The sequence below is a fragment of the Uloborus diversus genome, chromosome 10, assembly GCF_026930045.1.
Source record: "Uloborus diversus isolate 005 chromosome 10, Udiv.v.3.1, whole genome shotgun sequence".
Lineage (NCBI taxonomy): Eukaryota > Metazoa > Arthropoda > Arachnida > Araneae > Uloboridae > Uloborus > Uloborus diversus.
In genome coordinates, this window is record NC_072740.1 from 106,491,151 (window position 1) to 106,506,360 (window position 15,210).

Here is a 15,210-nt window from a genome sequence, read left to right on the forward strand (position 1 = left end):
AAAGCTCTTTGTTAAAGCTCGAGCACATGTCATAACCTCTAAAATCACTCAGAGAGCACTGGATCAGAAGATTTTTGCAGCAACAGTGGCTTCAAAAATTACATTATGCTTTACATTTAAAACATTAAATATACATTTGAATCTCTCACAATGTAGCTAACAGAAAAGTAAACTTTCGCTAAAATATAAAACGATGTATATCAACTATAATATTAGCAAGCTTAGGTCTTTGAAGTTTGATTTTTACACTTAAATACTGTTGCGCACACAAACTGTGCTGTTTGTCTTCATACTTGGCGCAAAACTGAGTGTAAATTATATTATAAAATATTTCGAACAATTTCAAAATTCAAGAAAGACAAGGTTTACCCACCATGTTTATCAGTTTCTCATCACGTTTTATGAAAATCTCCTTTTAGGATGCGTGTAAAAGTTTTCTTGAATTGTTGATTAGCCATTGCGTAGCAAAATGGATTGATTGGACTGTTAGCGTAACATAAAAAATATGTGAAATAAAAGAGATGATGATTCACACAACCTTTCGAATCACGGCAAAAGCCTTCAACTAAAGCGACTATGTGATATGGAGTCCAACATGCTACAAATGCACCTAGGATAAAAGAAATGGTCCTGAGAGCTTTGCGAGCTCTATTTTCAGACTTTGATTTTCGCCGACCATCGCTTCGTTTGCGCTTCTTCTTTCCCGGAACTTTAATCCTCTTGCTAAGAACTGCAGCGATTTTCTTAGACGCTTCTGCTTTTAAATCTGATGCATTGGACATCATTGTAGCATCCTGTTCCGAAACCGATAACAATTCTCCAGATTTGGCAACCCTAGTGAAGGTTTCATTATTTTTAGTTTCAACTACTACATCCTTAGGGAAAGTAGGGCTAAGTCCAGTTTGAAAATTATGTGTTGCGAGATTACGAGCTGAAGCTTGTTGAGAAGACACGTCAGTAATTGGGCTTGTTTCTGTAGGAGCATCATTATTTTGAGTTAGGCTGCTTCTACTTCTAGAAGAATGCAAATTTTCTAATCGTACACTTTCTTCTTTTATAGGAGATGCCGTCTCTTGGTCAATGAAGGCAACGGTCGAAAAATTAAGAGCTGAAGGTCTTTCGTATTTTGGAGTATTTGAGTTGGGTCCTTTCAGAGGTGAAGTTTCGTCATACTGTTGGGTAGCAGATGTTCCTTCGGGAGAACTACGGAAGAAAGATTTAGGTGCAACCGAAGAAGAAGGTTCTATCAAGTTTGGGGTAGGAAGAACAAGTTGCATGAAATGCTTCTCTCTTGGAGTGGAAGGGGGAGGAGGCTCAAGTCGTGGTATAGGAATTTGAATACCACATGACGGAGAACGTTTTTTGATCTTTCCTCTCTTCCTTTTCTTGGATGAAGTTGGCTTTGGTTTATCTTCTTCGTCTGGTTGAACGATATCATCATCGTCTGAATCGAAACCAGGACTACTTGAACGTTCTTGCTCATCCGAATTATTTTCACTCTTGTTCTCCCCTGAACCATCAGCTAAACCTTTGGCGCCTGGTTTGGAAGATGCTGTTGCGGGGCTTATTTCTCCAGATCTGGCAGTGGGAAAGGGTTGGCCACTGGTAGAGGTTGCTGCTGCTATAGATCCAATAACCGCTCCCGCTACGCCTCCCATTGCAGAACCAAAAGCTAGACCCACAGATATTCCTTTCACGTCGGTCTTATTTTTATCCTGACTTAAAAGAGTACTTTGAGTTTTGGATACAGCCATGGACGTCTTGTTATCCGTGTGACTCTTGCCCAGTGCTACAAGAGCTTGCAGTTTTCGCTGCTTTTCCATGGATCTTTTCTGCATTTGGCTTGCAGTCCTGAAATAAAAAGAAAGGAAAAATAAATATTTTTTACTTCAACCTTATAGTTTAAATGCATGAATTTGGCTTATCACATAAGAAAATTTAAAACAACAAGAATGATAGATAGGAAGTTAGAGTTCGAATTAAATTCTTTGAATCATAAGGCAAAGACTAAAATGAACAAAATACAATCGCACATTGTATTTACGATAATTATTGGCTTCAAATAATCTGTCATGTTTTCTGAAAAAACTTCTTATATGTTTTTTCCATTAGACATGCCTTTTGAACAAACTAAACAAAACTAGTTTTGATCGCAACTGTAACATTTCGAGTAATGACTTATATTTGACCCCTAATTGGTTGATGTATGAGATATTTCAAAATATATATAAAAACATTTTTTTTTTCATTTTATATCACTTTTCATTTGCTTTTCCGTGATTTTTTTAAGAAAACACATTAGTGTAATGATAACAATATTGCTATCACAATTTTGAGCCAACTTTAAAATTAGATTAGAAAGTCGAACCGACATATTATTAAAATACTGACTTTCTGTTGTATTTTTTTAACGAAACTTGCAATTATCTACAGACTAGTTATTTATTTCCTAATTCTGTTTTGAAGTCGGTTAGTCGGTTCAAGTATTTTTGTACTCCTCCCATTCACACCCTCCTTGTTTTGGAACGAAGTTCCGCTGGAAAGACCAGGTTCATTTGTACTAACCATTGCTCTTGTTCTCATGTGGATTTTTAGGAACAAGCCAGTTGGTTTTAATTTCATGTAGTTTAAAGCAGTCATTATTATTAAAATGTAAAATGTAAGACTTTAGAGACTCTTAACTTTATTTAGGAACTAGTTATGATTTGAATGCAAATTTTTAGATAAAAGCATTTGCAGACGGTAAACAAAGCTTACGGCCTTTTAAGACAGCCTTTAGCTTTAGGGATAGCTTCTTTATCGTAATAGCTATTTAATGTAGTTTTCTTAATTAAATGGGAATCTTATGTAAAATTTACTCTTATTTATATCGAAGAGAGTGTTGCAAATATGTAACTTGACTTCAGTTTTTTTTCTGCCAGGGCAAATAGCGTAATATTCGAAACAACGTATGCAGTGCCTAGTTAAAAAGACATTATAAGCAAATACGTGAAAGATTTGTGTTTTTTACGCATAGCATATTTTGATTCATTTAATGCTGCGAATGAATTTAATGTTTGTCTATTGTTATCGTAAACGTCAGTGTTGTACCTTTTCTACGTATAAACCAAAGTTTTCTTGTCGTTACAGTTTTAAGTATCAAATAATTGATAAGCAAGGCGCTCCACAACAAACAATTCAAGTTCATGAAAGCGCTAATGTATTGAATTGTTGTGCAGGTAAATGATGCCATCCTTTCCTTGGAAGAAAGAACCGCCATTAATGCCTTTAAACTGGTTGTCAAAACATAGTTAATGTTAAAAAGAGGAGTGTCAGCTTTACCAGTAAAAATATGGGAAACTGCTGCAAACAAGGGCTCATCTCAGGCTACTAGTGAACAAATTCAGACAAACCGGTAGCGTAGCAAATGAAAAACGCCAATATTTCCATTCTAGAAATTTCACTAGTTGGTGACAAACGTGATCAAATAATGAACCACTAATTGTAATACAATTTTCTTGAAACCAAGCACATGCACAAATATTTTGCGCATTGATATTCGAAGTAAAGTTATAAACAAATCCCAACTTCGGAAAAATTAATGACCTTTGCACACACACAATAGATTTTGAGGCACGAAGTTTACACTTAAAACTCCTAGCACGTATTGAAAACACGTTTTGAAATGCATTAATTCAGAAAAATGGTTCTAGTAGTCGCGTTGTGTACTAAAATATGTTCCCAATGTGCTCCGTTATGAAAATTTTGTACTTAATTATGTTTTGAATCTGCTGTGTAAAAAAAGGGCTCCTAAAGTGTGCAGAATGTGCTCTGCTTAATATATTTGCTATAATAAATCTTGGGAACATTTTCTAGAACACATTGTGGCACAGTTTTGAAATCATTGCTTCATTTGTTACAACAGCGAAGGGAGGATAAGTTCAAGATAGGGAAATATTTTGTACTTCATTGGTTATTCAAATACTGATTCTAACGAAAGTACAGTAGCATTCGGGGCTGACGTAGTTAGGAGTATAAATATTATAATGTATGATTTCAGGTTCCCACTTTTTATCGTCAGACTAAACGCAAAAATATCGTCGTTTCATTTTTCAGGACTATCCACTAGAAGCAGAAGGACAGCTTTTTTGGTTGAACGTAAAAAAAATTAAAAAAAAAAACCACAGCTTTCTTTAACTACAAGTCAAGGTAATTCACTAACGCTCGTATGATACTATACTTCGTTTAACACATTGACTGCGTCGTCTACAGCCTATATATAGACTCCCTGCGCTAAGCTAATTATTTGAAACAGTTTGAAGGAAAACAGTTTGATTGGTATTTTTCATGAATAATACAGCATACAATGAAGGTCTACAAGAGCAGGCTCAGGGTTGGTGAAATTAGTCTCTTCGTTGTCGATCTCCCCGTCACTCAAGTTGCAGCTGTCCCTGTCATCATCGTCAACTAGTTCATCACCCGATAAAGTAACATATTTCACTGCATCTTCGAGCGACATATACTTACATTTGCTCATTTTACGTTTTTATTTACTCACCGACTACAGCCCAAAAAAATTGCGCGCTATCTCGTTTGATCGCGCGCACCCCTGCTTGCATCAGAAAATGTTTTCACAGCAAACGCAGTGGAAGACGAGTTATCTAGTCCCTAGCGCATACAGCATAATTCTGGAGGACGAGTTATCTAGTCCCTAGCGCATACAGCATAATTCTGGAGGACGAGTTATCTCGTCCCTAGCAGTCAATGTGTTAAGGGAACGATGGATTGCATGAACACAAGGCATTGCTATCTATGTTGATGTCAGTTGCGTGTTTGTCTTCAACAAGAACACATTGATGCCAAGCAGCCGGTAAATGAGAGCAGTATTGGTTTACTTTTTCTATGCGGACTGTTTGTTTACTTTTGGTCTATCTTTTCTTTGAACATAAAGTAATAGAAGTCGTTTTACAATATTCATTATTATCTATCGGTAACACTGTTACCTTTTTTCAGGATGGCTTTACCCGACCGAATAATTATGTTCAAAAAAGGGGGCAGGTGTAAGTGTTCATAAAATATTCTAAAATTCGTTTCCAAAAGTATATTGAATAAATGTTCTGAAGACTGTTCCTAAACGTTCTTCAAAGTAATGTAAAAAAAAAGTATTTGTGTTTAAAATGTACTTTAAGAAATGTATATCAATTATGTGTAAATAAGGTATCTAATTTTAGTATCTTATGCACAATGATTTGCGGTTTGTTTGAGTTGAAAACAAAAAGTTATGTTTCCCACAAAACTGCATGTGTGCTTAAGTACAATTAAAAGTTTATGTATAGCTGACAGGAATCTCTTCGATTCAAACTCAAAAGCTATACAAAAATGATGAGAAAAACTTATATATATATTTTTAAAAAAAGCATCACGTATTGTGAAAAAGGATTTTTATCCAGAACACGTATTTCTTAATGTTATCAGAAGCAATCAAATATGATATTTTTCAAGCTGTAAACTTGTCAGTAATGTTGATTCATATTTTAGTTATGATGTTCGTGTTTCTTTTCTATGGGCTGTTATATAAAGAATCTTAGAGCTAGAATAACGGCAAAACTGTTAAAAGTTTTAAGTAAAACGAGAATTGAAGTCACATAAAGTATAGATAAAAGAATTTCGTCTGGAACTAAACGAGACTTCTATGTCAATTTCGATTTCAAACAGCAGCCATAACTATTGATTATATTTGACTCCGAATGAGTGTATATCTGTATTTTTAAGATATTTTAAAAATACGTAGAAATATATGTCCTCAGTGAAAATAAAACAATTTAGTTAATATAAAAATATCAAATTCATTTTCTTGAACTGCAAGTAATCCTGTTAAAGCAAAATCAAACTACTATATGTTTTTTATTTGTAATAATTAAAATTCAAACACATTTTCTTTCAATATGTTGGAGGAGCAAAATAAGAAAAAGAATCTATGCAAAGGAATTTTTTTAAAAAAAAGTTATTCCAAAATGAAATGGAAGCCAGAACGAGGTCTATACTATACTCATAAAATATTAAAATGAATAAATTTTTCTCTGAGAGACTTTATTTCGATTTATATTTCGAACTTTTATGTTTTTTTTTTTTTTTTTCAAAAAAAAGTATGTTCAAAATTTGCGCAATGCTTTAAACTTCTGGATTAAAAAAAATATTTTTAGTGTTAAATTAGATAAAGAAATTTGAATTTTTTCCATAGACGTTGAAATTAAATATTTTTTGAAAAAAAAAATATTTTATTAAATTATAAATTTAAAAAAAAAATAGAAAATATCCTTAAAATAGCAAATAAATACATTACATTATTAATAAAGATACTAATAATAATAAAGCTAGAAAAAAGTTTTTGCATGTTCTTCGCCGACCTTCGACGAGCCTTTAAATTCCCCTTTTAGTTCTGCTTTTGTGTACTTAAATTTCACCTCCTCTCAGAGAGCACATAACATCACACGGCAAACTAATAATGACGTCACTGCGAGTGACAACGGTCACATGTCCCAAATTGTCAGAATTGTGACGGATCAAAGGAGTCACGATGTCCTTTGTTGTTTCATGAGAGTTCACTTTGACGTCGCCACCATAGTTGATTTCTAAACGGTTAATTTTCGGCACTGTGAAGATATCACTGGAATGTCATGGTCACTTTGTGACTTTGTGAAGACGTCACTGCAATGTCATGGTACCTTTATGATTTTGTGAAGACGCCACTGCATCTCACTCTTTCTTGATGTCGCAACAAACTATAATACAGTGGAAATAAATTTTGGTTTACCTTTTTAACTGTCTTATTCATGATAGTACAACATGAACAATAAAAATTCGCAGTATTTATAAGTTTTACCATACTGTATGAAATCATCAGCAAAAAAAAAATAAATAAATTTCATATGCAATAACAAATTTGCGCATTTGCAATACTTGTCAGAGTTACGCTAACGTGATTGTGGCAGTTCTCATCTGATCTGAGTACCACATCTAAAAGCCACAGTCATTTTAAAAGTTCCATTAAAAGGGGAAAAGTGCGACAAATATATTAATTTCACGGCAAAAAAAATAATAATAATGATAATAACAATAAAAGTTTTATTTAAAGGCATAAAACATTATGCGTTAAAAAAGTTGAGATATCGGGGCATCGATAGATCAACTTCATGCTGCTACCCGCGCCTGTAAAAATGTATTGAGGCATGGGTATTCAGTAATTCTTACCGGTTTGTAATATCACATCTAACTTGAACTCTATGTTTTATTTATAAAAGCAGCGGTATAAGATTTGATTTTACGAAATGGAAAAAAAAAAAAAAAAACAATAGAAAACATAAACTAAGTCAAGACAAACTATTAATTAAAAAATATATATATAGATATTTTTATGCATAATATATAACCGATGTAACTTTGTAATAATGCAGCGTTGGACTTTTTCAAATAAGTACAATCGTTACGGAGATTACTCGGGTTATAAAAGCATACAAACTCCGCTTGCTCTCTTTACAATATTCAGCATAGATTTAACTACCAGTTACATCTATAATGTACAGTTAATACATATGTAAATGAAATTACAATGGATAGTGTGCGATGGAGTATTGGCCATAATTGGTGGTTTTACTGGAATTGCGACGGGCGAAGTAGAACTAACGAGTACATACGAAAACCATTGTTCCCATTGACGTACAGCGCTGTAAACCGTTTCAGATATACAAATTATTCTTCTCTCTTTATAATACAGAGAAATCTCGTTGTAGCGAATACTAATAAGCCGAACTATCCTTTTCAACGGGAGAAATTCTCAGCCACGTGTTATTTTTTACTACAGTGAAATCCCGTAAGAATGAACTTCAAGAAACCGCAAATTTTGTTCTTCCTAACGGAAATTGTGTTAAAATGAATTCAAAGAATTTAATGAACCTAAAATCGGGACAGAAAACTTACTTCGTTAAAACGAATATTCCGTTGTGTTGGTATTCGTTGTAACAGGATTTTATTGTACATTTCTTGAATTCCACTACAAACAAATTTCGGTCACAACGAGCAAAATTTACGATCCCTTAAAGTTGGTTGGACGTGATTTTATTATACTGGTACTGATTAAGTGTCATTTTAGTAAACTTTACTGTATCTCAGCTTGATATTTTTACACACAAAAGAAACGGTATTTTATAAGTTGGACTAATTTAAGTTGCTCGTGGTATGCTGCTGATTTTTATTTATATCAAAAAAGAAGAAAAAAACACTATTGACAAGAATAGCTAAACTAAAATGTTTTAGAAAGAAAAAAGTGTATTTTTATATTTAACTAAACATTACTAACCAGCAAAATACGAGCCATTATAGTCCAGGAGAAAAAGTAAGACATTATTTTTGAAGTCACCCGTGAGGCATAACAAAAGATGACTCTCCGTTGGCGTTCGGAAAATCTTATTTTTAGCCAAACTTATGCATTCTTCAAAGCTCAAAACATCCTTGTCATTGCCTTCTTAATCCTCATTTGGAAGGGATTCATCACTGAAAAACTCATAACAAAGTTTCGCCTCCCAATGACATTACGTCCTAATTTCGTATGCATAGGCGTAAAATGAGCATGCATATATGCATGAACTCAGAGGTAAAACTCTGAAGAATCTGTTTTCGGAAATAAGTAGCTGACTAGGAATACATTGTTCGTAATGCAAAATTTAAACAAAATGATTTCTCATAAAGTATGTTTCATGCTCAGTATTTTTTACTTTTATTTTCATTTTAATCTTAACTTAGCGTAAAATCTCATTTGGACACGTTGTTCGCTTGTTTTTTAATTGTATTGACTAAATATAAGTTGACCAAATGCCTGAATATGCATCTAAAAATAAACGTCATTGAAAATATTGCGTAATAAATGAAATTTAGCATATTTATTAACAGAGATATTTTCAAACTAATAAAGGTTCATGGTAGTTGAATTTCTTTGTGCTTAACTGTCGTTACTATTTTATACTTGGTTATTTCCACAATTTAATAACGTTATAAGTAGTGATACATTACAGATTTCAATGATGAAAAGGTCAAAAAACTAATTTCAGTGCAATCCGCCGATCTTTTCAAAGTTATTTAACAAATATTTTAGGCTGATACCATTTCAAAAAGAAAAAAAAAATGTTGAAAATATTTAGTTTTAAACTTTTAGATACTTTGAAATATTTTGTGGTCCAAGTAAAACTTCCATCGGGGAATCAGAGGGAAAATACATCAAAAATGATCAAATCAAACAACTGACGTTTTGTTAGGGTTTCATACTGTGCAGCTTTTTTGACTTTTATTCTCTTGTTTAAAATTATATTTCTGTTTTTTTGAAACAGTTTATAAGACACAACTACGCTGATGCATATGTTTCTTGAACTTGCATATGTCTATCTACGCAAGATTGTCTTTGGTTTACAACTAAAACATTTCTTAAATTTCACAAGCTTTAAAATTAAGTAAGTGATTGTTTTGATACTGTACTACAAATGGTACTAAAAATTTTAAGTAAGGGGTTGTATTACATTTGAAACCCTAATGAAACAGCTTTCTCATTTTATAATAACGAAAATTATTTTTCATGTATCAAAAAATACTTTAATATGAGCATCAATGTTTTAAAATTTGACTTGTATTATCAAGAACTTTGATCTTTGTAGATTATATACAGTAAAAATATCACCAGCTACATGGATCTATAAATACTTTGCTATATTGTATTGCTCCACTATCTCACTTCGCTCCATATTGTTCTATTAATGGAAAGCTTCAGGTTTATTTACTTGATCCCGCTTATACCTTCACATAATCCGACCCTTTTATTCTCATTTCTTTATTTTTGAGAATATTTTAGAACGCTCTCAATTGTTATTTACCCAGATAAACATTATCTATTACACATAATCGTGTCTCTTAAAAATATTCAAAACCTGCAGACTTGAATACATTTTTGAACATGCTTTTCTCTTTGTCAAGTTGATTACACTTCTATGTATTTCAAACAAAATCGAAAATCAAATATTTAGCACTATTTATCACGCAAGCCTTAAGTGCTCTTTTCTCAATGGAAAATAAAGGCAACAATTTTAAAGTAAACCAAAGTACTTCCACTAGAAAGAAGTAAAAATCTCTTTAAAGATTCGGCTTTTAACATTTGAATATTTTCTTAGCAAATAATGCAGCGCATAAAATATGCAGGGTAACCAGAGAGACAAACGGAAACAAAATCATAAACGAAAGCTTTAATGATCAAGTAAAAATTGTCCACCAAAGGGTTCTTATTTTCTTAAATAAAGCTATTATTATGCTTTTTTTTAAGATTTAAGATTTTACAGCGTGAAATGAGGATTTATTTTGCTGTTGGTTTATTTTTCGGTTGTTGTTTTTGTAAAGAAAGAGTTTTTTTTTTGTGTAAATAACATGCATTAAATAATGCCACAGATGCAGTGAAACAAAGTAAAGTCTTGAAAAATTGCATACAACGTGCAAGTGCATGTAATGTATTGGTCAAATAATTCAGTTTTTAAATGCAATTATGGTAATGTATTTTCTTTTTAACTTGATGCTTACGCTGAGTACTTTAACCTGGTAGTTATCAAAGACACAGAACGTAAGGTTGCAGATGATATGAGATCTATGATTCAAATTTCGATTTCGATTTCGATTCCGAGTCATAACTGACTACAACTGTATTTATGTCGAGGAATGCATACTAAGTGCCTTGCCTCCATTATTTGTATACCGATAGATGGCAGCACCATCACCAGATCGAACAGTTAATGAGAATTTAGAACTAGACCAGGAGCTAATAGCTACCTGGTGCTAGCACCCCCAGAGGTATCGTTTCACTTGGAGGACATTGAGACCACGAGCATATTTAACGTCGCCCAGTCCATTTTGAAGACAACGGTGGATCTTCGACCATCGAGGTTCGAACTCAGGACCCTCCGGCCTCGAATCCGACACTCTACCGATCGGGTTACCACGGCCCCTATGATTCAAATATATTTTGTTTTATTATTTTTCTTAAATGATTTAAACTTTGGTCTTTACTTTATTGTAATAGCGCATAATTTACCATTGCTAGGGGGTTACCGTACCCTGCTATCCTACCACCTACACTACATATCGGATCGCTTCGCGATCAGAGCTCGTTGAGCTCCCTCACCGGTCACTAAAATATTTTTCCAGCTTTATTTGTATTGAAAAACGTGTAGTGAGCTGGTTTTTTTTTCTTTATGAATACTTCGAGAAACACTTCGATCGATTTTCATACATTTAAAGAGGAGAATTACTTTTACACCTTACCCTTGCATTAGAAATTATTATGGAGCATAAGTGTGCAACTCTATGGTTTTTTGAGAGAAGTGCGCAAGGGAACATTTTTGTACTAAAATTACAACCATAATATAATTTTTGTTTCTTATATTTACAGATGGTAAAGACGATTGCAGTAAAAGAAAAACCCTACAATGTTTACACAATACAAAGATTAAGCAGCTAAAAAATACATCACGGGCATTATACTATTTTCAGTGTCTAAGTATATGTGTCTATGCGGGATTTGTATTAAAAGTATTGGATTTGTTTTACTGATGTGACTGTACGTCACAACGCATTCACACCGTGCATGCTCGATAGCGGGGAGTCTGACCTTGAACACGCGATAAGTGCAAGTTGCTTGCGAGTGCTCATTTGTGCTAAATCATGTTTTGAGCGCACTCATGTCGAGTGGCTCAGTGCAACTACAAATTACATCATTTATCATCCGTCAGAAATATCCATAATCCAGTCCGAGGCAATAAATTTTTCATAATGAGCTGAGATTACTTTTACATTGGTAGTTTAAATTATCTAACACACTAACGAACGGTTCACAAACTAGGTGATGCTTTACCTCGTAAACTGAAGGATGAGAAGCTACAATTATCGGCTTCCTTAGCCAGATATCAGGAAGAATTACAAGATAATGATAAGCAGCTCGTTACGGCATCCAAAAACTGTAGTTTCCCCCTTATAAGGAATCACCAAAGCTTTCAAACTTTGAATCTTTACTTTACGGTACGAAGTAACACCTTGTCTGAAAATTCCTTTCTAGTGTGTTAAATGAATTTAACTACCAGTGTGACAGTAACTCAAAGCTTTTACGAAAGGTTTATCGCCTATAGCGAAACAAAGGCTATTCTAGGCTCGTAATCTTTATCAAGGGTGAAAAATCCGTGTCCTCCTGCCCTAAACTGTATTTCTGACCGATCTCTGATTAAAGTGCACTTGTAGCTTTTTGCTCAACAAATATTGTTTAAAGATAAGAGATGAATGATTGAGGAGTTTAAATCCAAACTACCTCAACTCATGAATTGACACATATGTTTTCAATTTCCTAGTTCAATACTTTTTAGTCAATGATATGACACCATAAAGGCGAGAAGAAAAGGGTTATCCTTTTTTAGGTCAAAAACTGCTGCCAAAAATTGTGTTTTTTGTTTTTCCAAAAGTTTTTCAATTCATGTTTCCACTTAATAGCTACTGTAAAATCGAAAAGGGTAACATCAATAATATAAATATAATAACTTGATTAATCAATATTTTGATGTTACTGGCTATTACATGGCATAGAAGTAAGAAACCACGTGGGTTTAATCAGAATTTTAAATTAATGTGAAAAAAATATTGTTTCAAAACTAGTTCAGTCTATATTATTTTTATCTCAAAATAATCAGACACTACTGCTAATTTAAAAACCAAAGCAGAATTGAAATCTAACACCAAAAGGTTATTCAAATAAAACGCAATTTTGTGGACAAAGTTATAAGGACCAAGCGTGAAATATTATTTTGTCTCGCATGTATAATTAAAAAAGTATATTGAGTTTGTTTTGAAACTAAATGCTTCAAATTAATTTTCTTAAACCAAGAAAAATGCCTTCACTTAAAAAGATTACCCAAAAATTCAACTATTCTTAATTTCAAACGAAGTTGTAATGATGAAAACAGCGGTAGACTCATTTCTAAAGACAAACAGAACAACCCTAAAAGTAAACAAATAATTCAATAAACACGAAAGTTAAAGACTCTTTATACAACACCGTTACTTAATAGATTTTGAGAGGAAATCAGTTACATACTTTTACAAACTTTAGGCTCAGTTACATACTTTACTTGGTTCATAAAAAAAGGATATCCCTTAAAAATCAGAGTTATGGTTTCCTTTTCTTCTACATAATTTCAGTGAACTTTAAATATTATTTCACGTTAAAGGCTATGGTCTTTCTTCTGTGTAACTTTCAATTGAGACTGCCTTGTTTGAATTTTTCACATCAAAAACATAATTTTACGAAAACTACGCCAACAGATACCAGTCTTTTACATAAATAACTTTATCCTGGTTTTCAGATTCAGACGAATTTCGCGCATTGATCACCCACAATAACACTTAACTTATTTGCTGCGCATTAAACATGATATAATATTGTGTAACGTGCCAAGTTATGTATGAATACTGGAATTGGTGGGTTATTAAATGGATTTGACGTTTGAGTGATGCTTTTGCACCAGCATATGTACATTGCATCTCTACCGGCCTAAGTACATATTTATGTACATTCGTGTGATTAGTTTGACTGTAATCGGTTAAGAGCTGCTGACGATTAACTTTGCACATATGCAGTAGTATGTTTTGAGATTTCTGTTACTGAAAGATATGCATGAATAGCCGTTTTCTATATAAAATGAAAATGAACAGAATACGTAATAGAGAAATGGTTTTTTCAAGATATCACCAAAATCATTCACCAAATTCTCATCCCAATCATTCACCAAAAAGTTTTGGCTACTTCTATACAGATTTAACTGAAATGGGTGACTGAAAATAGTGGTTCTCAACCTGGTGTACCCGTATCCCTTGGAGTACTAGGTTATATGTTAAAAGCTGTACGAAGTAATATGCAATAAGCTCAAACTTAAAAGTGACAAAAGCATGAGTCATTCTGCCATGAAAGAAAACTATCGCAACGCCTTTTAATTAACTTCTGGGTTGGTGTTGAAAAAAATTTAAATAACTAAAAAGATTTCCGTTAGTTTTAAAATTACTACCGCTATCAATGAACTTATTAACTAGCTAAATACGTTGTTTGGTTGACCCTACACTAATTAATTATCTATATACATAAAAATCTCGTGTCACAATGTTTGTTCGGGGTAAACTCCGAAACTACCCAACCGATTTTTATAAAATTTCATACCTTTGTGTAATTGAGTCCAACTTAAGAGATAGGATAGTTTTTATAATTTTTTATCGAAAATTAAATATTATTATACAATAATAGTGTGAATCAATTGCTTAATTCTAAAAATTCTTAATAGATGGCGGTGTAAGTTAATTAATCGTTATAACTCTAACATCATTTGACTTACTGCTAAAAACACTATAATAAAAAAAAACTCCGAAAGGTTGCTTATTATTTCCATATAACGTTTCGGCATTTTCTAGGTTATTATTAACTCCCTGAGAAATTCAACAATATTTGTCAAAAAGTTTCCTGAATTGCTACAAATTACAGATTTCACTCCGTGGTGCAAAATATTTTTCTCCACCAGTATCAAGATTAACTGAACGTATTTAATAGGTGTATCGGTTTTAGTTCGAGGGCGGGTCGTCCTGATTGATTCAACTCCAAATGTGAGCGAAAAGATGTCTGGATCACGAAGCTTTCCAAGAATTGCAGGCGAGTCTGTCTTTGTGTTGGCAATGGTTGTGTAATACTTTAAGAGCCTTCTTAGAAAAGCAGGAAGAGGCTCCGGCTACTATATTAAACCTACTTTAGCCAGATCTGAAAGTGCTAGAATCATAACTTGCTGTATCCAAAAAGACTACTTAATTCGTCAAGAATAGTCCAGGATAAATTCAAGAAGGTTAATGAATTTAAGCGGAAAACATTTATTTTCTTTTTTTCCCCCCAAGAGATTTTTAATATCATTAATTCTTGCAAAGATACGACCGCAGCAGAAAATTACAGTGACAATTGCATCGTCAGGCATTGCTGCTAATTTTTTTAGATGACATACAAACAGAACATTCAGCTTTAAAGTTGCCTATTATGTATTCATAACAAACAAAACGCAATAAGTAATATTAAAAAAAAAAAAAAAACGCAGAATGGGTGTAGTGTTGCAAAAGAGTGCAATAATAATT

General features: G+C 33.0%; 1 protein-coding gene across 1 annotated transcript; it reads right to left on the reverse strand.

Annotated features, from left to right (window-relative positions):
- Positions 1-450: 450 nt before the first annotated feature.
- Positions 451-4,498, reverse strand: LOC129231126 (DENN domain-containing protein 2B-like). The gene is made up of 3 exons (XM_054865372.1): positions 4,338-4,498; positions 567-1,851; positions 451-483 (listed from the first exon to the last, which is right to left on the reverse strand). The coding sequence occupies exons 1-3, from the start codon at positions 4,496-4,498 to the stop codon at positions 451-453; spliced, it is 1,479 nt and encodes a 492-aa protein (XP_054721347.1).
- Positions 4,499-15,210: the final 10,712 nt, after the last annotated feature.